Below are 26,799 nucleotides of genomic sequence, written 5' to 3'. Positions count from 1 at the left end.
CATCTTGCAAAGATGTCAAAAAGGTCCAGGGGGGTAAAGTATATAAATACTGTATACTTACAAATAAATATAAATACAAAGTATACCTAACTTAGCATTTGACAGTAAGTAATTTAAAACTGACTATAAAAAATGCAGGGAAAAAAAATGTATAAAAATTAGCTAAGTTTTGCAAAGGTCATTTAAAACTAGCAATTTTTTTTTTTTATTTTTTTTTTCAACATTTATTTATTTTTGGGACAGAGAGAGACAGAGCATGAACGGGGGAGGGGCAGAGAGAGAGGGAGACACAGAATCGGAAACAGGCTCCAGGCTCTGAGCCATCAGCCCAGAGCCTGACGCGGGGCTCGAACTCACGGACTGCGAGATCGTGACCTGGCTGAAGTCGGACGCCCAACCGACTGCGCCACCCAGGCGCCCCAAAACTAGCAATTTTGTAGACCAGTAATGATCATGTTGTAAACACCTATGGATCTAAAAGACCCCCCAAAAAAATCAATAAAAGTTTCATTTTTTTCTAGCAAACTTAAATACCTATAAATTATACTCAAAACCATGTTGTTAGACTTAAGATCCCTTTTAAGTGAGGAGGACTGAATTTCAAATGATTTTGCTAAAAAGAAAATAAGTAATGGAAGCAATAATTATTCTATATTTGAAGATATATATATATATACATATATGTGTGTGTGTGTGTGTGTATATATATATAATTTTGGAGGGGAGGGGGGACAGCTGGCAATTTCTATTTAGAGTCTAGCTCTGTTGGTTGGCTATAGAGCTGATGAGGCTGGGAACTTGAATGAAATGACTTGATTCCCAGGCAGGCCAATTAATTTCTCATGGAGAGAAATTCTCTTCTAGATACATATGAAACTTGACACCCCAGGTCATACTTGGGTTAATAAAATAGCGACCAAGCGAAACATGTGACTGATTTAGTACCAACCTGGAACTACTATATAAGAAACAAACAAACCATATGTCCTTCCTAATTGGATGACAGCATCCTGTCATTATGTTTCTGAATGGCAAATCTAGATCTAGAATACTTGGGAGACTCAGGGGCCATTTTATTGCTACCATCAAATCCATATTTATGTTCTCTCCTTTGGAAAGTTAAAGGCTCCCGAGTGCTTTAAGAATCCAGTTTAACTCCTTAACTTAGTAGCCGGAAATCTATAACCCCACCCCTCCCGGGGCCACAACCTACTTTTCCAGTCTCAGCACTTCTTACCTTCAGGACCACTCATCACTCCAAGATGAGTCGTTCATATTCCTGTCTCGCTGACTCCACCTGTCCCCCTGAGATGCCTCTGCTTGTCTCTACTGCCCAACCTCGTGCTCCCCTTGCAGGCTGGGGGGTCCGGGGCAGGGGAGGAGGTGCTGCTACTCCTCCTCTGGGCTGCAGGGCTCTCTCTCCCTCTGAGCTTCCACACATCTTTGACCCTTACACAGAACTTATGTTCCGATATTATACAACCATTTGTGTACTAACCTCTCTCTCAGGAATCAGTGAGGGCCTTACGGGTAATAATTATATGTTTGTATCTTTGTATCCCCTAATACAAAGGATATAAACCAAATTCAACTAAGAATGATTCTATCCCCCCAAAACATAAAATAATAACCAAAAAAGCAAATGCATGATTCATGTTCCTCTAACTTAAATATTAGAAGGCTATGCTAAATTTTGTAAAAAGAATAAATTAAACATGGGCAGAGTACTTAGAAAACATTAGACAACACGATGACACTTTGTCATCAGTATGTCACATAAGGCCCAAATCAGTGAGCTACAACAGTAGAAGCAATGGGAATTTTCCATTTTAATTCTTAACAGGCTTGAAATCAGTAATCAAACATAGATCCACTCTACTGACAAAAATCAATTAAAAACTTAAAAAAAAAACCCTTTAAGTGATAATGACAAGCATATACAGGATGATGTCCTCTGAATATCGTATACTACACCTAAATGGCAGAAGTTGAACGCCCCTGTCACAGCCTTCTCATTTCCCATTACGAAATGAATCACATAGGGAACGTGTGTACATAAAAACACAAGCAGGCCTCCACAGACACAAACATACCTCGACAAGAAGCTCAGACTTGACCGTTTTGCTCACTGTAACAACAGCATATGTCTCACTTAGTGATCAGTGGAAAAGATAGGTGGAGTTTTATTGTGAAAAGCCATGTGGGAATGCCTGACAGCTGTGCAGGAAAGAGCTTCACAAATCTTTGTGGGGAGATGGTCCCAGAGGAAGAGCGATTCTCTTTGGAATTTTTCTTTGTGCCATTTGTCTCAAATACGTATTATCTGCAGCAGAACCACTGATATACAAAGAATGGGCTGGCACACTAAAATGATTTCATACTTAGTGATTACTTTTCTAACACACTAATTAGCCTCAAGGAAGAAAGAAATCTCTTTTGGTTGCAAACCCAGAGGTCACAGAGGCCAGGTACTAAAAGACTTGAAAGATTCTTCAAATGCTTCCATTACTCTTTTATGTACTAAGGTAATACGGCAGTGACAGTATGGTAACGAGGAACTTTAAAAAGTGCATTAATTTGCAAAAGCCATTATGGAACAAACGAGGTCTCTGTAGTACATGAAAAGGTGTCTGAAGAGAGTTAATACGCCTCTTGATCGGTCTAATCTCAGAAATAACCTGAACAATAAAATAATCTAGTTCACGGAACACTTTCAGCTGTGCCAGTCTCCCTGCCAGACGCCCTCTCAACTTGTAAAAAGAAAGCAAAACAACGTTATCAGGTTAGGTCGGAGCAAAAGAAAGACAGAAGCTCAGTATATGGCTGTCACTCTCTTACAGCACTTCGTTATCGAAGAATTCACAAATTCTTCTGGATGACGAGAACAGTCTTTTCAAAGTAGGTCACTGAAAATAAACTAAGCAACAGTGAAAACTCAGACGAGCCCTTAACATTTTAAACTTCAATAAAGGAATAGGGTTAGGCTTCCCTCTAGTGGAAGTTCAAGAGAATTCAACAAATACTTTTCAAACATTTTACCAGTTTTAGGATAAAAGGCATGCTGTGGTTATTTCAGAAGAAGAACGTGTACAGAATCTGCTTGACAACATTCCATTTGTCTCCTTATACACGATCTCTCAATGTTCAGAATGCTACCCTGTTCATCAACACATTTCATGCTGTGACTGCATTCTACATAGTTTTACAGGACAAGCTAAATTGCATAACATCTATCCAAACCCTTCTGTCAAAGAACAGGGGTTTTGTAAATTCAAAGGCTAGAGAGAGACTTCCGCTAGAACGTCAGTATCTTTTCTTTTTTAATGTTTATTTATTTATTTAGAGAGAGAAAGCACGAGCAGGGTAGGGACGGGGGGCAGAGAGAGAATCCCAAGCAGGCTCCGTGCTATCAGCACACAGACCAACTCAGGGCTTGATCCCATGAGCCATGAGATCACGGCCTGATCCAAAATCAAGAGTTGGACGCTTAGCCGACTAAGCCACCCAGGCGCCCCTAGAAAGTCAGCATCTCGATGGGGGGCACCCAGTGTTGGTCAGTGCTGTATTCCCAGAGCCTACAAAGAGCCCATGGCTCACAGTAGAAGCCACATTGGTGCTAAGCATGGAGTGGAGTGCTATATTTACACCTGTCATCTCATTCAACCCTCCGACTGCCCTCGGAGGCAGGTACTCTCATTCTCTTTCTGCAGACAAAGAAGCAAGCTTGGAGCAGCCAAGAAACCTGCATGGGGTCTCACAGGAAGTTGCGAAACTGGGATCCAAACCTAGGTCTGAGACTAGTCCACAACTGTTATTTTCCAGTTCCCAGTATTTATCATTTCCTTTTTAAATGACAAACTACCAGTAATTATCTATTACACAGGCTTATGTAAGATGAAGGGATCATAATCCATTTGAAAAAAGAAAAAAATGAAGGAATTATCCATTCTTACTTCACAATTCCCAAGGGATCATGTAATCAGAAGTCGTATGTATTAAGCAATAGGATAAGGGAGCTAAAAGCATCATCAAAGGTTCAAATCTCTCACATCATGTAAATCTGTTACTCTGTAATAAGCATCTCTAGATGCCCTAGAAAGCAAAGCAAGACTAAAAGTGCTGTGTGGCCTGGAAGATGGAGGGACTGGTTGGATGTGATGTTAGATCTGACAGCAACAAAGCACAAGGTTCAAAGAAGTTAGGGGAATCCTGTGACTGTATACAGGTCAGTTAGTCCTTCTTAGTTTTTAAAACTTTTTTACTATTGCTTAACTATTTAAGCTTTGTAACATATCAAAGTGTTCAGGTGGTAAGAGATATTTTACTTTTTTGAGGCTACCAAAAAATAAAAGAATCCAGTAACATGAGCAAACATTTACAGCAGTGTTTCCAATATCTAAGAATGATACATAAACTCCTTAAAATGACTTCATAAAATACCTTAATGATCTAGATACATGTTTACACGACTCTGCCCACCAAATCTGGCTTTAAGATATTTTCCTATTGTAAAGAGTATCAGCACCCATTCCAAGAAGTTTAAGTTACTTATCTAAAAGTCTCAATTTCAAAACACTCTCTGTGGCCAACAATTCTAGGCCAACAAATACTAGGCCTCTGAACTCCCAGATTTGACCAGCGATCTGTGCTACAGTTACTCGTTCATTACTAAGGATCAATATCAGACAAAAAACAGCAATATAGTAAAAACCAAAGAGAGCATGCTTCAAATGCTAATGGTAATTCAGACTAGCAGTATGTATAAAAACCAACCAGCCAGACTTCAGAGGTATCTTCTTTTTAAAAAATTTTTTAAGGTTTATTTATGTTTGAGACAGAGAGAGACACAGCATGAACGGGGGAAGGTCAGAGAGAGAGGGAGACACAGACTCTGAAGCAGGCTCCAGGCTCCGAGCTGTCAGCACAGAGCCCGACGCGCGGCTCGAACTCACAAACTGTGAGATCATGACCTGAGCCGAAGTTGGCCGCTCAACCGACTGAGCCACCCAGGCGCCCCCAGAGGCATCTTCTAAGCAAACAGAATTCCCTCTTCAAGAAGACCTCAATGCAAGCACCGCGTGTTTTATTGAGCTTCACTTTGTTGTGCTTTGCAGGTACTGTGCTTTTTGAGTTTGTACAAACTCAAAGTCTGTGGCAACCCTGCTTTGAGCAAGTTTACTGGTGCTGATTCTCCAACTGCATTTGCTCACTTCATGTGTTCATGTCACATTTTGGCACTTCTCGTCATATTTCAAACTTTTTTATGATTATTGTGGGTGATCTGTGATCAATAATCTTCGATGTTACTATTATCATCGTTCTGGGACGCCACGAACCACACCCATGATGACGCGCACCTAACTGAACTAACTGACAAATGTCGTGTGTGTTTTGACTGTTCCACCAACCGGCCAATCCCCTCTCTCTCCCCCTCCCTTGGAGCCTCCCTATTCCCTGAGAAACAACAATACTGAAATGAGGCCAATTAGCAACTGCACAATGGCCTCTAAGCGTTTCAGTGAAAGGAAAGACTCACACATCTCTCGCTTTAAATCAAAAGCTACAGGTCATGATCTCGCGGTCTGTGGGTTCAAGCCCCGCATCGGGCTCTGGGCTGACAGCTCAGAGCCTGGAGCCTGATTCGGATTCCATGTCTCCCCCTCTCTCCCTGCCCCTCCCTGCCCCTCCCCCGTTGCTCTCTGTCTCTGTGTCTCAAAAATGAATAAACGTTAAAGAAAAAAAATTTTTTTTTTTTTAAAAAGCTAGAAATGATTAAGCTGAGTGAAGATGGCATGCCAAAAGCTGAGACAGGCTGAAAGCTAGGCCTCTTGCACCAAGCAGTCAGCCAAGTTGTGAATGCAAAGAAAAAGTTCTCAAAGGAAATGAAAAGTGCTACTCTAATGAAGCCATGAACGACAAAAAAGTCAAATGGTCTTATTGCCCACATGGAGAAAGTTTTAGTGGTCTGGACAGATCGAATCAGCCACAGCACGCCTTAAGCCAAAGCCTAATTCAGAACCAGGCGCTGACTCTCTTCAGGTCTATGAAGGCTGAGAGAGGTGAGGAAGCTGCAGAAGGAACACCTGAAGCCGGCAGAGGTTGGTTCGTGAGGTTTAAGGAAAGCAGTCGTCTCCACGACACAAAAGAGCAAAGTGAACCCGATAGTGCTGACTGGAAGCTCAGCAAGTTCTCCAGAAGGTCCAACTAAGGTAGTTAATGAAGGTGGCTACACTAACCAACAGATTTTCAGTGTAGACAAAACAGCCTTCAATTGGAAGATGCTGCCATCTAGGACTTTCAGAGCTGGACAGAAGTCAATGCCCGGCTTCAAAGCACAGGCTGACTCTCTTGTTAGGGGTAATGCAGCTGCTGACTCTAAGCTGAAGCCAGTCCACAGCAAAACTCCTAGGGCCCTTAAGAATTACGCTAGATCTACTCTGCCTGGGCTCTCTAAAGGGAACAATAAAGCCCGGATGACAGCAAATCTGTTTACCACATGGTTTGCTGAATATTTTAAGCCCCCTGTGGAGACTACTGCTCAGGAAAAAAAGATTCCTTTCAAAATATTACTGCTCATTGACCATGTACCTGGTCACCCAAGAGCTCAGATGGAGGTGGACAAGGGGATTAGCATTGTTTTCATGCTGCTGACACAACACCCATTCTGCAGCCCATGGATCAAGGAGTCATTGTGGCCTTCAAGTCTTAGTATTTAAGGAATCCATTTCACAAGGCTGTAGCTGCCATAGATAGTGATTCTTCTGATGGACCTGGGCAAAGAAAATTGGAAATCTTCAACAAAGAAGTCACCTTTCCAGGTTCCACTAAGAACATTCATGATTCATAGGAAGAGGTCAAAATATCAACATGAACAAGAGTTTGGAAGAAAGTAACTCCAACCCTGATGGAAGACTTGGAGCAGTTCAAGCCATCTGTACGGGAAGTGACTGCAGATGTGGGAGTAAAAGCAAGAGAACTGAAATTAGCAGTGGAACCTTAAGACGGGACTGAACGGCCGCCACCTCGATAAAACCTGACGGGGAGATGCTTCTTATGGATGAGCAACGAAAGCTGTTTCTCGAGCTGGAATCTACTCCCGGGGACGACGCTGGGAAGACTGTCGAAAGGACAACAGAAGATGTAGAATGTCACATAAACCTAGCTGATCAAGCAGCGGCAGGGTCTGAGCGGACGGACTCCAGTTCTGAAAGAAGTTCTATTGTGGGTGAAAGGCTATCAAACGGCATCACCTGCTACTGAGAAATCATTCATGAAAGGAAGAGCCAATCAATGCCGCAAACTTCATTACTGTCTTATTTTAAGAACTTGTCACAGCCACCCCACCTTCAGCAGGCACCAACCTGACCATCAACATGGAGGCAAGAGCCACCAGAAAGAATATGACTCACTTAAAGCCCAGGTGATGGTTGGCATATTTTAGCAAAAGTATTTTTTAATTAAAGTACGTACGCTATTTTTTTAGACATGAGGCTATTTCACACTTAATAGACTATAGTGTAGTGTAAAACATAACTTTTATATACACTGGGAAACCAAAAAATTCATTTGACTCATTTTATTACAATATCTGCTTTACTGCGGTGGTCTGGAACCAAACCCACAATGTCTGAGGTATGCCTGTATATTCTATTTTAAGAAAGGCGCCTATAAACTGCATTTCCCAAGCAGAATTAACTACAAGAATAATTAGAATTGCAGCAGAATGCATTTAATCAGGAAAGTGCTATCGAACAAAGAACATCTATAAACAGAATGTACTCCCAGCTAGGAAAAAAAGAAGGGAGGTTATCCTATCTGCAAAGACATACACACAAGCAATATACAGCAAATGACTCTGTTAGACACAGGAAGATAAGCCAAAAGAAAGTGGCTAAGAAGAAAATTCCAAATATCTTGGAGACTATTTCCACAGTCAGCCATCAAAGGCCGGACAAGGATCATTACTATCCCCACAAGAGGGAAGTGAGGCGGAGGGCAACCACAGCTATTTGACATTTCTCTTAAGACCCAGAATTGCTTTTTCATGCCCTGCCTTCGGAAATCACAAAACACCACCACCAGAAGAGCTCTGTAACAGCCAGAGACTTAAGAATAGTCAGTCCAAGAGGCTACTGACAGCTTCCGAACTGTCATCCCCACTGAGGGCGTCATCGCTGTGACGGGGATCCTGCATCCACATCTCATCGAACTGTGTGACCCTGAGCGAGCCAGAGTCTCTCCAAGTCTTACTTTCCTTAGCTGTCAAATGGGATAATAATAGCTACTTTCAAAGGTTTCACGTAAGGATTAAAGACAATGTTTGTAAAGCACCTACCAATGTCTGACGTAGAACAGGTGCTATAAATGTTAGCTACGGTTACCAGCAACGGCATTCTAAATACCATTCGGGTCCGTTTTATCCACACACAAAAAACTGTTGTCAAGTTTACTAATGATTTGCTTTGTAAATCATTTTTGTTTTGCTTAGGAAAAGAAAATACTGAAAAACAAGGAGAGATGATAGGGTATCCTCACCTTCTTACCTACAACACTGGATCAGGTTATTGCCCCAGGAAGTTGATCTCCCATGTAGATACTCCTACTCCTACATTTCACTAAGATCTTAAGCTTGGTTAGAAAACAGTGAGCCACAGTGTTATCCTAAAATGTGGCACTGGCAAAGAAAAAAGGCATTTTTTTAATTATAAACTCAAGAAATCAAGAATATGAGTGTAATTTATTACGATGAAAACTATAATATATGTATTTATAATTATAATTATATATATAACTATAAATATATACATATAAACTTCCACAAGGTATCGATTTAGCCAAACAGATACCCTCATTGAACTGGATTTCTTTCATCTCTCAAGTGTTCAAGGAGGGGGAAAAAAACCTATTTGAAGATACGAAGCTCTAAGCAGACCTCATTTTTAAAGCAATGACTTTTAGAGGACATTCTACAACCAGAACAAGTCACTATAACCCCTTTTACTTTATACATTTATACTTTTAAACAGAGATCTGATGTCACACACAACCCTGAGTCACTCTAAGAATCGACAAATTATATTTCCTAAGCTGAACTGAGGCAGAAAAGGTTAGCATATATTTTAGAAATAACTTCTAGACTTTAAAACCATTTCCTGCCTAATCCTCAGTTAATCAGAACATGAAATTAACTATAACTCACTCTCTTCCAAACAAAATCATGTTGACCAAGACTGTAATGTAGTCTTAGAAGGCTTTGAATTCATATTGAGTTCTGTCCAAATTATTTTCATTCCTACAAGTCATGTACAGACACAAACGTTAACACTTACTCAGATTTGCTGCCATGGATTCTAAATCTGCTATTAGACCTGGAAGCTGCTGTAGCTGCTCCTGTAACTCGACGAGGCTCGTCTTCTTTTTCTCCCAGTGTGCGGAGAGCATAACCACCTCACTGTCCACCAGCTGCAACACAGAGGAGCAAGAGTAAAGCAAAACCCGATTTCAGGCACAAGGAAATGACAGTCAGCACAATGAGAGTTGCTCAACTTTAGCTTTAAAAACCCCTCTGCTGGTGTCCCACAACAGGACAACCTAAAGAAAACTGAAGTTGTTTTCTTTCTTAGAAAAGAACCAACTTAATATTCAGTGCGGAAAACCTCAAATTACTGTTGGTCTCCGTGCATCTTTACCCGGAGAAGAGAAAGTTCAGAAATGACCTCAGAAATCACTTCTAAGTACACCCTACTTTTGAGTAAACTACGTATTTGAAAATCCAAATCCAGAAGAAAAATAAATCAAAAAACCAACACTAACAACCAAAAGGAAAACAAAAAACAACCCAAAACACAATTACCGGGTAATTATTTGCTTTACAAAAGGAATTTTTTTTTAACAGAAAAGCTCCTTGATGCCTTTATAATATATAGGATTCAATTTACATTTAAAGAGGAACATACTGCATAAAGTAAGGTCAACAGTACTTGTCTACGAAGGAATGATTGAGGCAAGTGATCAATTCCAGAAAAAGGAGAAAAGGATTTATGTCAACAAGGAATTCAGATGTGAAGGGCTCCTAATAGCATGGCAGTGACATACTAGACCGGCCTAAAAGAATTCTAACTTCTTTTACGGAGGACCGTGGAAAAAATGACAGTCATCAGTTTCTCCCAGACAATTTTGTTTTGGTCGTAACACGGTGGGAGAGAGAAGACTTAGGATAAGATTTAGAAGGATCAAGGAGAGGTCATCTTCTGAAAACATCACCAATGGTAAGCAAGCACTGTGAAAGATACCACATTAGTACAGTAAATACAAAGACTGCAAATTCATTATCTAACAGAAAATGTATTTGAATTTTGTCTGAAAATCAGAGTTCACGGTTTAAAAAAAGACAATTTACACATCCCAAGATTAAGATTTTTCAGCAGTTAGAGCACGAATATAACAAATTGTTACTGAATCTCACTAAAGTAACAGAGAACTTTTTATTTTAGAGAAATAAAATATCAAAACTAGATGCAAAATTATTTGTACGTGGTGCTAGATTGCTTGGGTTTCGACATTTGAACATTCAAGAAATTCTCAACATGAAAACAAAAGAACTAAGCTCAGACAGAGAGGGTTAGAAGCCGCCTGGTTTCCTCACTCTGTCCCCAGGCTTGCACACCTCCCCCCTGCTTTTCAGCCCACACTGCAGTGAAGACCACATCATCTCTCCAGACTGAGCTGGAGAGGTGACACCAAGCTTTACTCAAGCTGTACCACTCATTAATTTTGTTTACTTAAAAATGCCTATTGTCGGGGTGCCTGGGTGGCTCAGTCAGTTAAGCATCCGACTTCAGCTCAGGTCATAGTCTCACGGTTTGTGAGTTCAAGCCCCATGTCGGGCTCTGTGCTGACAGCTCAGAGCCTGAAGCCTGCTTTGGATTCTGTGTCTCCCTCTCTCTGTGCCTCTCCCCAGCTTGCTCTCTCTCTCTCTCTCTCTCTCTCTCTCTCTCAAAAATAAAACGTTAAAAAAAATTTTTTTAAATGCCTACTGCCAACCAGTTTTATAAAGATCCCTAAGAGGAGTCTAAGTAATGCTGAGCAATGTTAATATATATAGCTGTGATGCCAGACTAAGAGAACTGAGGCTTGAAACAAGGATCTGTGTTCATAAAATTTATCCATACAAACTTCTCCTGACCACTCCCTATTTGGGCAATGGGGACACAATGGTGAACGAAACAGAACAAATTCTGCCCACTTGATGCTTATGTCCTGGTAGCAGGTCTCCCAAATTCTCTTCGCTCCGGGTTTTAAACTCTAAAGAAGAAAAAATAATTCCTATATCACAGGCTGATTTGAGGATAAATAATATATTTTTCTGGGTATGCAGTGCATTATTATTTCTTTTTTTACAAAGTCTGTTAAAGCTTAACTATCCTGGTTAATCAGGTGAATCTGAAAAATCTAGAACAACTTTTCGATATTAACCATGTCTTACTGAAAATTAAAGGGCAGCATAAATATTAAAACAACTACAATCTAGTTCTTGCCTTCCAGAAAACTGAAAATTATATTCTGAATATAGGATATGAGAAATAATACATAATATAGAAAAAATATTATCAGAATACACTAACATGCCATTTTAATTGGAAAGAATGAGAGACTGAACAGATTCAATAATTACGTAATAAAACTAAAACATGTTGAGCTTTTTCTGTGTACCAGGCCCTGTGCTAAGCGATTTACATACGTTATCTCGCTTAGAGCACACAGCAACCTTATAAACTAAGCACTATTATCACCTCTATTTTACAGAGGAGGAAACTGAGGCGTAATAAAGTTACGTCACTTTCCCAAGGGCCAGAGTGGACTGAGATCAATCCTACAGAATCTGACACTGAAGCTCATGTGCCTAATATTCTAGGGCTTGTGCTACAGGCTGTATGAAAGGAAGAAGTGAAAATGCTGGCAAAAGAAAAGGTTCTAAAAAAACGATCAACCTGACTTCATGATAAGAAATGATCACAAGAAGGCTAATTTTTCCACCTCTAAATAAACGGTTCTGAATAAAACCAGATCGAACATCAGGAAATCAAATTTAAGCAGGAAGACAAACCCACAGCTTCATTCCAAAATTCCTTCTGTTGGGTACTAAAGGCAGAATGAAGACACTGGAAGGAGAATGCCAACGAATGCCAAGACAGCTAATAACAGTACCCAACTGTGTATGAAACTCAAGAGTTCAGCGCTTTGGGGGTACATAATTTCATGTGATTGCCAAACAACGTTGTTTGGTAAGCAGGATAGGTGGTGTTATGCGTGCCATTTTACAGATGAGGAAACAAACAACAGAGAGACTTGGTTAGGTGCCCAAGGTCAAACGTGCTAGCGCAGAAACTAGGATTTCCAGCACGCAGTTCGGTGAAACCACAGAAGAGAGCCACGCTGGACTGCAAAGACAGACAAGCACGTCTAATTTAACCAGCTTACACTTCAAATTGTTAAACCATGAATCTTAAGGGTTCAATTTGAAGGCAAACAAGTATTTCACAATAATAGGAATAAGAAAATAATGTACTGAGAGTCTGACTTTTAAAAACTGCCCTCAGAGTCTAACCCCTAACGTCATTATTAACTATTCATTTATATATTGCTAGAAAGAAAAAAAATTTAAGAACTTGTTGAAAAAAAAAAAGGTGTAGAAAAGCCTAGACAAACCACAACTGTTCATTTTCTAAGATACCATCTGAATTTTAAGACTATATAGTAAGAACTAGCTCTAAAATTTAAGATGAGTATAAAATAATGTGTCAGAAAAGACTGAATGGTTCCTAAGTGTATTTGCCCCAGCAGGGTGAAACTGTTTGGTTCAAGGCCACCAAAGACACACGAGCGGCAGTCTGACCAAATAAACTCATCACAGGTTAACACCGTGCATATTAAAGATAGATGTTTTAAATATTTATGTATGTCTCAACAATACATCAGAGGAATTTAAGATAAATTTTCATTTTTTAAAATGTTTTTAATGTTTGTTTATTTTTGAGTGAGAGAGCGGGAGGGAGGGAAAGAGGGAGGGAGGAGTAGAAAGAAGGAGACAGAGAACCCAAAGCAGGCTCCAGGCTCTGAGCTGTCAGCACAAAACCCAACATGGGGCTCGAACCCATGAACCGTAAGATCATAACCTGAGCTGAAGTTGGATGCTTAACTGACTGAGCCGCCCAGGCGCCCCAGTAAACTTTCCTCTTTAAAGCTGAGTACTGTATTTCTGGAAAACAACAGAGGTACTTTTGATCAGATGTGGGTCTTACAATAACGCTGTGAATAAATTTAAGAACCTCAAATAGCATGAATTCAACAACGTATCTTACAGGAAATTCGTTCTCCTATATATTTCATTATAAAACACTTTGTACAATCAAAAGAATTATCTGTTAAAGCTCCTCTACAGAATACAGTCTTTGTTGAACACTGCGGGCCTCCCCATGCTGATTCACACAGATGCAGTAGTACACTAATCGTCCCTGCTGTATGGTATTTGATTTTACGAATAACACTAGAATTTATTCTGTAGATGGGACTGTGTAACTGCCGAAAGTTCTGGAAAAGCTGCTCAAACATCCTGGTATAAGTCTCCCGGTGCACATGTGTATGTCTCACAAATGAGTTACAGCTGCATCCAAGATAGTGCCCTCACCTCCCAGACAGGCTTAACGCGACCTGGGATAAGTAGCCACCTGCCCGGGCCTAGCCACCTCTGATTTCAAGGAGCCTCCTCTATTTCCTAGGTAATAAATGCAAAGCTGACATTAGCAGAGGAAATATGTGCCATACCAATGTTCTCAGGGGAAAGCTTGAGCTGCAATGCTCTGGAAATATCCCCAGGAACAGAACTGCTCTTGGAGACGTATATGCAACTTCAACTCTTACTTGGTGCCAACTCATGCTTTCTAATGCAATCGTGGCAATTGATCTACACCCTCTAGTTCTAGTTGTTCCTCATCATGTTTCTTGCAAGGCAAGAAACCACACTGTCCTCTGCAAATAATGACCATCCACACAGACACTCAAGGCTTAAATTTTTGTTAATCTAATGAGTACAGATTTGTGGTTTCAATTTGTGTTTCTCTGATTACTAATCAACTCCAAAACACATTTTCATGTTTACTGGCCACTCTTATTTTCTTCTGTAAAATGCCTGGCCATAGCTTTTGCTCACTTTTCTACTGGGTTATTGCCCTCTTTTTATTGGTTTGTTGTTCCTATTTTATGAACACTTGTCCTCTGTATTATGAATTGCTTCACTTTTTCATGGTGTTGTTTAATGAGTAGAACCGTTGAAAAAAATTATTAGTATTTTTGGTTGGTACTTTTTATGCCTTCTTTAAGAAATCTATCTTGGGGCGCATGGGTGGTTCAGTCAGTTAAGCGTCCAACTCTTGATTTCAGCTTGGGTCATGATCCCGATTCATGGGACCAGGCCCCACGTTAGGCTCTGCACTGACCGCATGGAACCTGCTTGGGATTCTCTCTCTCACCCTCTCTCTCTCTCTGCCCCTCCCCTACTGGTGCTCTCTCTCAAAGTAAATAAATGAACATTAAAAAGAAATCTTTCTCTACCCTGAGGTCTTAAAGGTTGTCCACTATTTTCCAAAAGATGTAATTTCTCTTTCACATTTAACTCTGATGGAGTCAAAATGTGAATGAAGGTCTTCAACTACTTTTATTCTGGAGGTTCTACCCAGTATAAAAGATATGAAGAAATGGAAGTTGTACACATTAAGAGGGAAGCAACAAAACTTACCATCTACACAAAACAACTTCCGGGCCCACATACAAATCATTGGAAAAGCAGATTTAGCAAGATGGCTGAATATGGGATTGATATGCTGCGAGTCAAATAAATACTTCAGGTTTGGGGAAATTTATCAGGACAAAGAAGTTACTTTCTATAAAAACTTGCTAAATCATTTTACTTTAATTAGATGCTGAACTGTACTGAATCCTTGTGTTTAACTGTATGATATTATACAACTGGTCCATTATATTTTCTGCATCTGATGGCCACATATTTTTCTTCTTTAATATATTCACGCGGTCAGTTGCATTTATCAAATCTCTAATGTCAACCTTTTAATCCTGGAATAGACCTGGCGGACAGGATTTTGGTTTTTACGCACTGCTGGGTCTGTCTGCCAACACAAGCATACGGTGCAGATGTCCGCCAAAGAATGCCTTTTGTTGATCATCCAGCACTCACAGGACATCCACATGACAATGCCAAGTGCCGGCTAATATTTATGTAGGAAAACTTTATATACCAGCTTGACCCCCACTTTAAAACAGTGTGCGAGAAGATGCCCAAATTGTATTTCAAACACAGCTGTTAGAATATCACAATCACGATACAGCATGAGGAGCACATCCACAAAGGAGGTGCATATTGCTGGCGCTGAGAGGCTGCACGACTGCACATAAGCAACGCTTTATTAACAGTCATGTTAAAAGTCTGGTAATCAATCGGAAAACTATGCTTTAAGCACTCTACATCCTAACAGAATGCTCCAGGTATAGACATTTTGCTGGTTTTAAATACAGTTAAGCAAGCTGGTTGAGGGCTGTGGGTGACACGTCATAACTTTTCCAATTTAGAATATGGGAAATAGACTCCTTGTCAGAGTTTTTGCATGGAACATCTGACTTTCAGAAACTGAAGTTAAGCGAGAGATGAGGACTTTGTTCATAATTTTTCTATCTATATTCATGAGTGAGACTGGACCTCAGTGTCACTTTCTCATACTTCCCTTGTTTGGTTTCAGTATTAAAGTTACGTTAGTCTCATTCAGTGGGTTGGGCACAGTTTCCTCTTTTTCATTTGCTACAAGAGTTGGTCTAACATTGAAATGGTAGATTCCCCAAGTTTGATAGAACTCTTCTACCTAACTCTGCAGCACTTTCTGAGCAGAAACAATTTTTAATCACTAATGCAATTTCCTATTCCCTATCTGAATTGCTTCTAGAATTGATTTTGGTAAAAATTTCTAGGATTTTTGCTATTTCATCTAAGTTTTCAAATTTGTCAGAGTTGTTCATAAACTCAATCTTTTTGCTCTCTGTGATAACTGGTAGCATTCTCTTCAATTCTTAACATTATTTGTCTCTTGATGAATACCGTTAGAGATTTATCTACTATATTAGTCTTTTCTAAGAACGTTTCACTTTGGAGGCACCTGGCTGGCTCAGTCGGTAGAGCACACAACTCTTGATCTCAGGGTTGTACGTTCAAGCCCACGCTGGGTGTAGAAATTACTTAAAAATAAGTAAAACTTTAAAAAAAAAAAAAAGAACTTTTCACTTTTAGTTTCTACTGTATTTTTATATTCTATTTCATTTACTTCTCTCTATCCTCTTTTCCATTCTTTCTTCAAGGCTTATTCTGTTCGCTTTCCAAATTCTTAAGTTAGTTTAGGTCACTGTCAGTTTTTCTTTTTTCTCTATAAAACTTCCATCTAAGTAGACTTGAGCAAATTCAACAGCTTACATGTAAATTTTAAAGTTTTCAACACCAGGGTGCCTGGGTGCTCAGTCAGTTAAGTGTCCAACTTCGGCTCAGGTCATGATCTCATGGCTTGTGAGTTCAAGCCCTGTGTCGGGCTCTGTGCTGACAGCTCAGAGCCTGGAACCTGCTTCAGATTCTGTGTCTCCCTCTCTCTCTGCCCTCCCCTGCTCACGCTCTATATCTCTCTCATTCTCTCAAAAATAAATATTTTTTAAAAACGTTTTTCAAAATAAAGTTTTCAATAATTTTCCTTCTTTGAACCATAAATTAGTCATAGTATTTTTTATTTCAAACCTATGGAATTTTCAAAATTGTTTTCCTGTATTGATTTTCAGCTTCATTTGCAGGAGGATCAGAGAATAGTCTGTATGACTTCATTTATACGAAACTTGTGAGAATTGCTTTATAGCTCAGTAAAGGGTCAATTTTCATGTGTTCTAAACATGCTGTAAAGAACCTGTACTTTACATTTGCTAGGACAGTGTTCTACATTTGTCCGTCAAGTCAAATTTGTTAATCACATTATTTAAATCTCCTATATCCATACTTCTTTTATCTTGTTTTTTTTTTTTTTTTTTTCCTATCAACTAAGAGGAATGATTTAAAATTCTCCCATTTTGATCACGGATTTATCTGTTTTTTCCCTTGTAGTTCTATTTGTCTTTTATATATTTAGTTTTTCCTATATTGCCTTTCCCTCATTATTTCTAGAATGTTTATTAGATAAGCTGATCCATATGAAACACTAACTTTACACAGCAAAATTAGTCCAATACTGGTAATCTCACTGGGTTCAACCTAAAGATCTTCTGTAACTATTCTCTACTAACCCCTCTTTCATATTTATCTCCGAGATTCCTCATCTCAGAGATCCCTTTCTTATCTCAGATATCTCTTCCTTATCTCCAAGATCCCTTCCTTACCTCCGAGATCCCTTCTAAGCAGGTGACTTTCTTTCTTCATTGCTATATTCTTTCTTCAGCTGTATACAATTGCTGTTTAAGCACACACTTTGGATTTTTAACGTCACTGACTTTTTAAAGTCCTGTTTGACAAAGCCTTATTCCTTACTCATTTTTTAATCCACCTTTTACCTCTTTAAAAGACTCTGCATATACCTATTTAACAGTCTATATCTAACAGTGCAATATCTAATGTCCTTTGTAGGTCTAAGTCTTATTCTTTGGTTCTGGTGCCTCTCAAACTTTTCATAATATATCTGTGTGTTTGCTAAATTTTTTTTTTTTTTTTTGGAGAGGTGGCAGAAAATAAATCTGTAGGAAAAAAAAGAAAGTTGGTCTGTAGAAATATTGAGGGGCCTAGGTTTACACAGTTTTATCCACACAGACTTTGTGTTTGTTTCTGTTGGGTGTCAAAGAACACAGTCACCTGTGTTCCCTTTATTCTTAATTCAGTGTTTCCTCAATCATGCAGGAAGTATGGAGTGGGGCTCTGCACTGATACGACGCCAAGATGATGGTAACAAATCTAGAAACAGGACTGTATTTATTCCAAGCTGTTACAAAGACAGACAGATTTCCCTGTTGCCTCCTTTTGTAGACAGGTAGCTTTTTTTCCCCTACCTTAACCTTTCACTGAGGGATACAGCTGCTTCAAAGATTCAGGAGCTGTATGCGTCTCAGACCCAGTTCCCCACAGAGTCTCCTTTCTCCATAAATCTTGAAGCTTTTATTTTAGTATTTGACCCCAGCTTCCATGTTTGTTTGTTTTTTAACCACTCTGATTTCGGTTCCCTTTTTTTCTTCTGTTTTCTTCCCCCCCCCGCCCCCCTTTAGGATCTCCTTTTTTTGTGAGCCTAACGCACTAAATAATTTTTAAAATATCTATCCAGCATTTAAGTGTTTTACAGCTACAGGGCTTTTCAAAGTACCTGGTCTGCCTTACTACCAGAAACCTATATTCCCCCTTGTCAGTAATTTCTAAGAGAAACGCTAATGTGTAACTTTCATCACATACATTACTCTTCTCTATGTAACTATTACAGCTTCCCACATCTAGGTAAGTGGTTAAGAAAGTCAGTCTACGTTAATTAAAATTCAGAATCACAGAAGTGTTTTTATAAAGAAGTAAGTCTGACTGACAACCATAGGACAGAGTATTTAATCTTGGCTAATAAAGCTATAAGTACGTGTACCAAATACTTTTCACCACAACCACTTTTATACACAATAAAAGTACACTTTATAAAAAGTACAATCACTTTTATACATTATATACTCTACACATAGTGCCTCAAAATAGTTTGTTCCCCTAAGTGAATTGAGGATCACCCCTGAAACTTTTACATTTATTTCGTAAGCAAATTAATGGTTTTAGGCTTCAGACTCAACTTCAAAACATTATACTGAGATGAACCAAATATCTCCTTGAGACTGGAGGATAAAAGTCATAAACTCTCTACGCCTAACTCAGCTTAGATTTAGTTGAGAAGAATTGCAAAAATTTAATTTAGGGGTTTCATAACTACTAAATTCAATTTCAGATATCCTGCAAAATACTTTAATGCAATTCCAAATTTAATTTCTTACAATTTAACGCTGCGAAAAGAGATTTCCCCCCAAGGTTAGCCCATTCTTTACCTCTCCAGCACTTGCGCATTCCTTGGCTCTTCTGTGAAGTGCAGCCCATGTATCTTCATACCTAAAAAAAGCCAAAAATAATTCTCAATGCAAACCACACATTTAACAAAAATACTATCTGAAGTTGAACCTGGGGGTGCCTGGGTGGCTCAGTCGGTTAAGCATCCGACTTTGGCTCAGTTCATGATCTCACGGTCCGTGAGTTCAAGCCCCGCATCAGGCTCTGTGCTGACAGCTCGGAGCCTAGAGCCTGCTTCAGATTCTGTCTTCGGTCTCCCTCTTTCTCTGCCCCTCCCCTGTTCATTTTCTGTCTCTGTCTCAAAAATAAATAAACATTAAAATAAATAAATAAAGTTGAACCCGGAACTCCTATGGTGCCAAGGAAAAAAAAAGAAAAAAGAAAAAGAAAAAGAAAAAAGCAACTCAAAAAATAATAGGATTTCACAAGGACACAGAAGAAACCTGAAGCAGCTTCCAATGGCCAAACCTGGGACAATCTGAGCAGCAAATTAATAATGGTAGTAACGAGTTATAACTCGAGGAATAAAACAAACTTCCAAGAGTTCACAGTGTTTTTTTTTTTAATTTTTTTTTTAACGTTTATTTATTTTTGAGACAGGGAGAGACAGAGCATGAACGGGGGAGGGTCAGAGAGAGAGGGAGACACAGAATCTGAAACAGGCTCCAGGCTCTGAGCTGTCAGCACAGAGCCCGACGTGGGGCTCGAACTCACGGACCGTGAGATCATGACCTGAGCCGAAATCGGACGCTCAACCGACTGAGCCACCCAGGCACCCTTTATTTTTTTATTTTTATTATTATTTTTTTTTACCCCCACAGTGTTTTAAATAAATAACTGAATAAATGAATGGGGAAGAAGGGGAAAGTACTTCTGTAGTAGAATTCCTATTAATAACTGTAGAAAAAAATGATAAAAATAAAAAAATCACCACTTCCTAAGCACAACAATAACTGTTTCAGGAAAGAATTCTAATGGATGCTAAAATTCGTGGGTGAAATTAGGAAGAGAAACAAAATATTTACATAGTCTCAAGGTATCTCCCCAAAGGACACACATAAATTAAAAGGGGGGAAACAGTGTAACAGTGTAGAAACCATGAAGACACTTCCCTAACCAAGTGATCAAGACTAATGAAACACATAAACATCATGTGCCTACTAATATGATGCTCTGAAAAGGACACAACACTGCCCTCCTGGTATTCTTGCCAAAACACCACTGACTTGAATTTAACCATGAGAAAATAGCACATAAACCCAAACTGAGGGGCATTCTGCAAAATAACAAAAAGTACTCTTCAAGTGTCGAGGTTATGAAAAACAAAGACTCAGGAACTGTGCCAGATTAATGGAGATGAAGGAGATAGAGTGACTAAATACAATTTATGATCTTGGATTGGATTCTGGTCCCCAAATAAGGACATTTGTGGGATAGCTGATGAAATCTGAATGAGGTCTGTCGGTTATAGGGTAGTATCGATTTCCTGGTTTTAATAATGATACTCTTTAATAAATGTACTCAGTAAGAGTACAACTGGTAAGATCATTAACAATAATCTTCAAATATGCAAAGCAATAACTGACACCACTGAAGGGGGAAATAAACCATTCTCCAATAACAGAGACTTCAATACCTCACTCTCAATAATGGTTAAAATGACCAGACAAAAGATACTTAAGAGAGGACCTGAACACCACAATAAACCAACTAGATATATAAATATATACAGAACATTCTACCCAACAGCAGCAGAATACACATTCTTCTCAAGTGCACATGGGAAATTTTCCAGGATGGATCATTTGCTAAACCACAGATTAACTCTCAATAGATTTTTTAAAGGGGAGTAAATGAGAAATCTCTGAACCTACTGCTCAATTTTTCTGTGAACCTAAAAACTGCTCTAAAAACTGCCCATATATACACACACATATATATATACATACACATATGTATACATATACACATACATATATAAATGTGTGTGTGTATATATATATATATATATATATATATATATATACACACACTTTTTTAAAACAAAAAGACACATAGATATCATACAATGTATCTTTTCTGACCACAATGGGATGAGGTTTGAAATCAAAAAGGAACGAAAGGAAAACTGAAAAATTCACAAATTTGTGGAAATTAAAACTTTTAAATAACCAATGGGTCAAAGAAAAAAAATTATAAATCAGACTGTATTAAGAGATGAATGAAAATAAAACTACAACATACCAAAACTTAAGGACTCAAGAAAAACAGGGCTAAGAGTGAAATTTATAGCTGTAAGTGCTTACATTAAAAAGGAAGGAAGATCTCAAATCAACAGCCTGACTTCACAACTTAAGGAAGTAGAAAAAGAATAAACTGAACCCAAGCTACCAGAAGGAAGAAAAAGTAAACATTAGGGCAGATAAATAAAATAGTGAATAAAAATATTGAGAAAAATAAGTGAAATAAAAAATTGGTTCTTTAGAAAGATTCACAAAATTAAATTTTTAAGTGGACTAGGGAAAAAAAAAGAAGACTCAAAATTAGAAAGAAAAGTGGGAAATTATCAATTTTACAGAAATAAAAAAGGATTATAGGAGAGTACTATGAGTAACTGTATGCCAACAAATTGGATAACCCAGATGTAATGGGCAAATTCCTGGAAACATAAAACCTACCAAGACTGAATCCCAAAGAAACAGAAAATCTGAAAAGACCCATAATTAGTAAGGAAGACTGTATCAGTCACTGAAAATCTCGCTCCTGAACAGTCAATAAATCAAAGAAGACATTAAACAGGAAATAAAAATGTATCTTGAAACAAATGAAAATGGAAGTACAACATACTAAAACTTATGGGATACAGTTCTAAGAGGAAAGTTCATAACAAATGCCTACATTAAAAAGAAAGATCTCAAATAAACAACCTAAGTTTCTACACTCTAAGAAACCAGAAAAACGAAAGGGCCCAAAGTTAGCAGAAGGAAGGAAATTATAAAGATGAGAGAAAAAATAAATGAAATAGAGAACAGAAAAACAATAAAAAAGATTAACCAACCTAAGAGTTGATTCTTTGGAATGACAAAATTGACAAAACTTTAGCCTAGACTAACCATGGAAAAATGACAGAGGACCCAAACCCACAAAACTATAAATGAAAGAGGAGACATTAGATTTGACACTACAGAAATACAAAGGATCATAAGAGGGTACTATGAACAACTATACACCAACAAACTGGACAACCGAGAAGAAATGGAAAAAGTCTTAGAAACATACAAACTGGGGCACTTGGGTGGCTCAGTCGGTTGGGCATCCGACTTCAGCTCAAGTCATGATCTCACAGTCCGTGAGTTCAAGCCCCGCATCGGGCTCTGTGCTGACAGCTCAGAGCCTAGAGCCTGTTTCAGATTCTGTGTCTCCCTCTCTCTCTTCCCCTCCCCCACTCACGCTCTGTCTCTGTCTCTCTCAAAAATAAACATTAAAAAAAAAAAAAACTTTAAAAAAAGAAACATACAAACTACCATAATGGAATCAGGAAGAAACAGAGAAGTTTGAATAGCAATTACTAGTAAGAAGATTGAATCAATAATCAAAAATCTCCCAATGAAGGAAAAGCCCAGCATGAGATGGCTACACTGGTGAATTTTACTAAACATGAAATGTTTCTTCTTGAAAAGAAGAATCAATGCCAATCCTTTTCAAACTCTTCCAAAAAAATTGAAAAGGAATGCTCCCAAACTCATTTCAGGAGGCTAGCAGTACCCTGAAACCAAAGCCAGAAAAGGACACTATCAGAAAAGAAAACTACAGACCAATATCCCTGATGCATAGATGGATGTAAAAACTCAGTAAAATACCAGCAAGTCGAATTCAGCAGTACATTAAAATAATCATTCACCATGATCAAGTAGGATTTACACCTGGGATAAAAAGATGGTTCAACCTCTACTAACCAATGTGATATACCACATTAATAGAACTGAAAAAATATCATATGATCATCTCGATAGATGCAGAAAAAGCATTTGATAAAATTCAGCATCTGTTCATGATAAAAACTATTAACAAATTATGTATAAAAGGAATGTAACTCAACATAATAAAAGCCATATATAAGCTCACAGCTAACGTCATACTCAGTGATGATAGGCTGTAAGTTTTCCTCTAAGATCAGGAACGAGGGCTCCCACTCTCACCATTCCTATTCAACACAGTACTAGAAGTCCTTGCCAGAACAATCAGGAATGAAACACAAGGCATCAGAATTGGAAAGGAATAAGTAGAATTGTCTCCATTTGTAAATGACATAATTTTATATCTAGAAAATCCTAAAGACTCCACCAAAAAAAACCTGTTAGATCTAACCGACAAACTCAATAAAACTGCAGGATGCAAAATTAACATACAAAAATCAGTAGCGTTTCTATACACTAACAACAAATCATCTGAAAAATAAAATGATCTCATTTACAATAGCATCAGAAACAATAAAATGGTTGGGAATAAACTTAACCATGAAGGGGAAAGATCTCTACTCTGAAAGGTATAAGGTAATGACGTAAGAAATCAAAGATGAAAATAAATGGAAAGGTATCCCATGTTCATAGACTGGGAAAATACTGTTAAAATGTCAATACTACCAAAAGCTATCCATAGATTAATGCAATCCCTATCAAGATTCCAATGACATTTTTTTTTTAAGTAGAAAAAGCAATCCTAAAATTTATATGGAACCATAAAGACCCCAAATAACCAAAGCAACCTAAGAAACAAGAATAAAGAGGCATCACATTTCCCAATTTCAAGATATACTACAGAGCTACAGTAATCAAAACAGTCTGGAACTGGCCTAAAAACAAATAGATCAATGGAACAGAATAGAAAGTCCAGAAATAACCCCAAGCATACATGGTCAACTAATATTTGACAAGTGAGCTAAGAATACTCAATGGAAAAGACAGTCTCTTCAATAAATGGTCCTAGGAAAATGGGATATTCACATGTAAAATAATGAAACTATACCCCTAACTTATACTCTCACAAAAATTAACTCAAAATGGATTAAAGACTTAAATGTAAGACATGAAACCATGAAACTCCTGGAAGAAAACACAGGTAAGAAGTTCCATGACATGGGTCTTGGCAATGTTTTTTTGGCTATCAAACCTAAAGTACAAGCCACAAAAAGCAGTGGGAATATATCAAAATAAAGAGCTTCTGCAGAGCAAAAGAAATAACAAAGTGAAAAGACAGCCTAAAGGGAAAAAAAAATTTCCAAACCATGCATCTGATAAAAGATTAATATCTAAAATATATAAGGAACACATACAACTCAATACCCAAAAAACCCCAAATAATGTAATTTTTTAAATGTACAAAAGATGTCACTAGACATTTTTCCAGAGATATATGAATGGCTAACAGGTATATGAAAAGATGCTCAACATCACTAATTATTACACAAATCAAAACCACAAGGAACTACCACCTTCCACCTGTTAGAATGGCTATCATCAAAAAGATACAATAAATTCCGGTGAGGACGTTGAGAAAGAGGAACCCTCGGTTGCACCGTTGGAGGGACTGTAAACAGGTATAGCCACTATGGAAAACATAACAAAGGATCCTTAAAAAATTAAAAACAGAAATACCACACGATCCAGTAATCCCACCACTTCTGGGTATTTACCCAAAGGAAACAACACTAACTCAAAAAGATATCCACACACCCCCCCGTTCATAGTGGCATTATTTACAATAGTGAAAACATGGAAACAGCCTAGGCATCCACTGATGGGTGAGTGATGCATGTATATATACATATGCGTATATATATACAGAGTATATACAACGGAGTATTATTCAGCCATTAAAAAAACGAGGAAAACCTGCCATTTGTGACAACATGAATGGACTCTGAGGCCGTTATGCTAACCGAACTGAAATAAATCAGACAAAGACAAATAATTGTGCAATCTCACTTACATGCATAATAAAAAAAAAAAAAAAAAAAAAAAAATCCGAACCGGGAGAGATCAGATTTGTGGCTACCAGAGGCAGAGTGGAAGAGGAAGGAATTGGAGAAAGGTGGTCAGAAAGTATAAACTCCTACTACAATGTACTGTACAACATGATGTGTATAGTAATATAACATATAACACATATGAAAGTTAAGAGTTCTCATCACAGGAAAAATTTTTATTTTTTTGCTTTTCTGTTTTATCTCTATGAGACGATGGATGTTAACTCATTGTTGTGATCATTTCACAATACATGGAAGTCAAACCACTATACTGTACACCTTAATCTTATACAGTGACATATCTAATTATATCTCAATAAAACTGGGAAAAAAATGTTTTAAACCTCCCCAAAAAAGAAAAGCCTGGGTCCTGATGATTTCACTGATGAATTCTGCCCAACATTTAAAAGACACCAAACCATCTGAAACTCTTCCAAAAAACTGAACAGGAGGGAACACTCCCTAATTGTAAGGCCAGCATTATCCTGATACCTAAGCCAGACAAAGACACTACAATAAAACGACATATCCTATATAAACAGTGATGCAAAGTGAATTCAGGAGCATACTGAAAGGATTATATGCCATGACCTATTGGGATTTTTTTCCTAGAATTCAAGAATGGTTCCACATATGGAAACCAATCAATGTAATATGCCACAGTAATAAAATCAAGGGGAATAAATACATAACTTCAACTGATGTTGAAAAAGCATTTGACAAAAGTCAATACACTTTCATGATAAAAACTCAAAAAACACGGAATAAAAGGAAACTATGTAAACATAATAAAACCATATATGAAAAACCCACAGCTATCATCATAGTTGATGGCCAAAGATTGAAAGCTTCTCTTCTAAGACCACAAAAAAGACAAAAATGACTGCTTTTGCTAATTCTATTCAACATAGTACTGGAAGATCTAGCCAGAGCAATTAGGCAAGAAAAAGAAATAAAAGACACCAAATTGGAAGGAAAGAAGTAAAATTATGTTTGCTGATGATATAATCTTAAATGTAGAAAAGCCTAGGGACTCCACAAAAACAAACCCTGTTAGAATAAACAAATTCAGCAAAGTATCAGAATATAAAATCAATGCACAAAGTCAGTTGCGTTTCTATATACTGAAAATGAAAATTCAAAAAAGAAATTTAAAAATTCCATTTATGATAACATTAAAAAATTTAGGATTTAACAAAGATGATCAAAGACTAGTACAATGAAAACTACAAAACACTTCTCAAAGAAATTAAAGAAGTCATAAATTGTTGGAAAGAAATCCCAGGTTCATGGACTGGAAGACTAATATCATTAAGATGTTGTCAATAATAACAGAAAGTAATCGATTCATATTTAAGGCCATCTCTATCAAAATCCCAATGACATTTTTTGTAGAAGCAGAAAAAAATCCATCATAAAATTCATTTAGAATGTCAAGGGACCCTGAATAGCCAAAACAACCTTGATAAGAAGAACAAAGTTGGAGGACTCATACTTCCTGATTTCAAAACTTACTATAGGGGTACCTGGGTAGTTCAGTTAGTTAAGCATTTGACTCTTGATTTCAGCTCAGGTCATGATCTCATGGTTCATAGGATCAAGCCCT

General features: G+C 38.0%; 1 protein-coding gene across 7 annotated transcripts in view; it reads right to left on the bottom strand.

Annotated features, from left to right (window-relative positions):
- Positions 1-26,799, bottom strand: part of DTNBP1 (dystrobrevin binding protein 1) — a 132,306-nt gene that overhangs the window by 90,539 nt on the left and 14,968 nt on the right. For 6 of the 7 annotated variants that reach the window (XM_042937852.1, XM_042937858.1, XM_042937856.1 and 3 more), the window contains 2 exons: positions 19,150-19,210; positions 9,330-9,462 (listed from right to left, as the gene is read on the bottom strand). In XM_042937852.1, the coding sequence (XP_042793786.1) occupies positions 9,330-9,462; positions 19,150-19,210 (194 nt within the window). Of the gene's footprint in view, positions 1-9,329; positions 9,463-11,245; positions 11,415-19,149; positions 19,211-26,799 lie in introns of those variants that run through there. The other variant, XM_042937857.1, reaches the window with a different exon arrangement.

The sequence above is a fragment of the Panthera leo genome, chromosome B2, assembly GCF_018350215.1.
Source record: "Panthera leo isolate Ple1 chromosome B2, P.leo_Ple1_pat1.1, whole genome shotgun sequence".
NCBI classification, from domain to species: Eukaryota; Metazoa; Chordata; class Mammalia; order Carnivora; family Felidae; genus Panthera; species Panthera leo.
The sequence above is the reverse complement of the archived record's forward strand: the minus strand, read 5'-3'. Positions and strand labels throughout refer to the sequence as shown.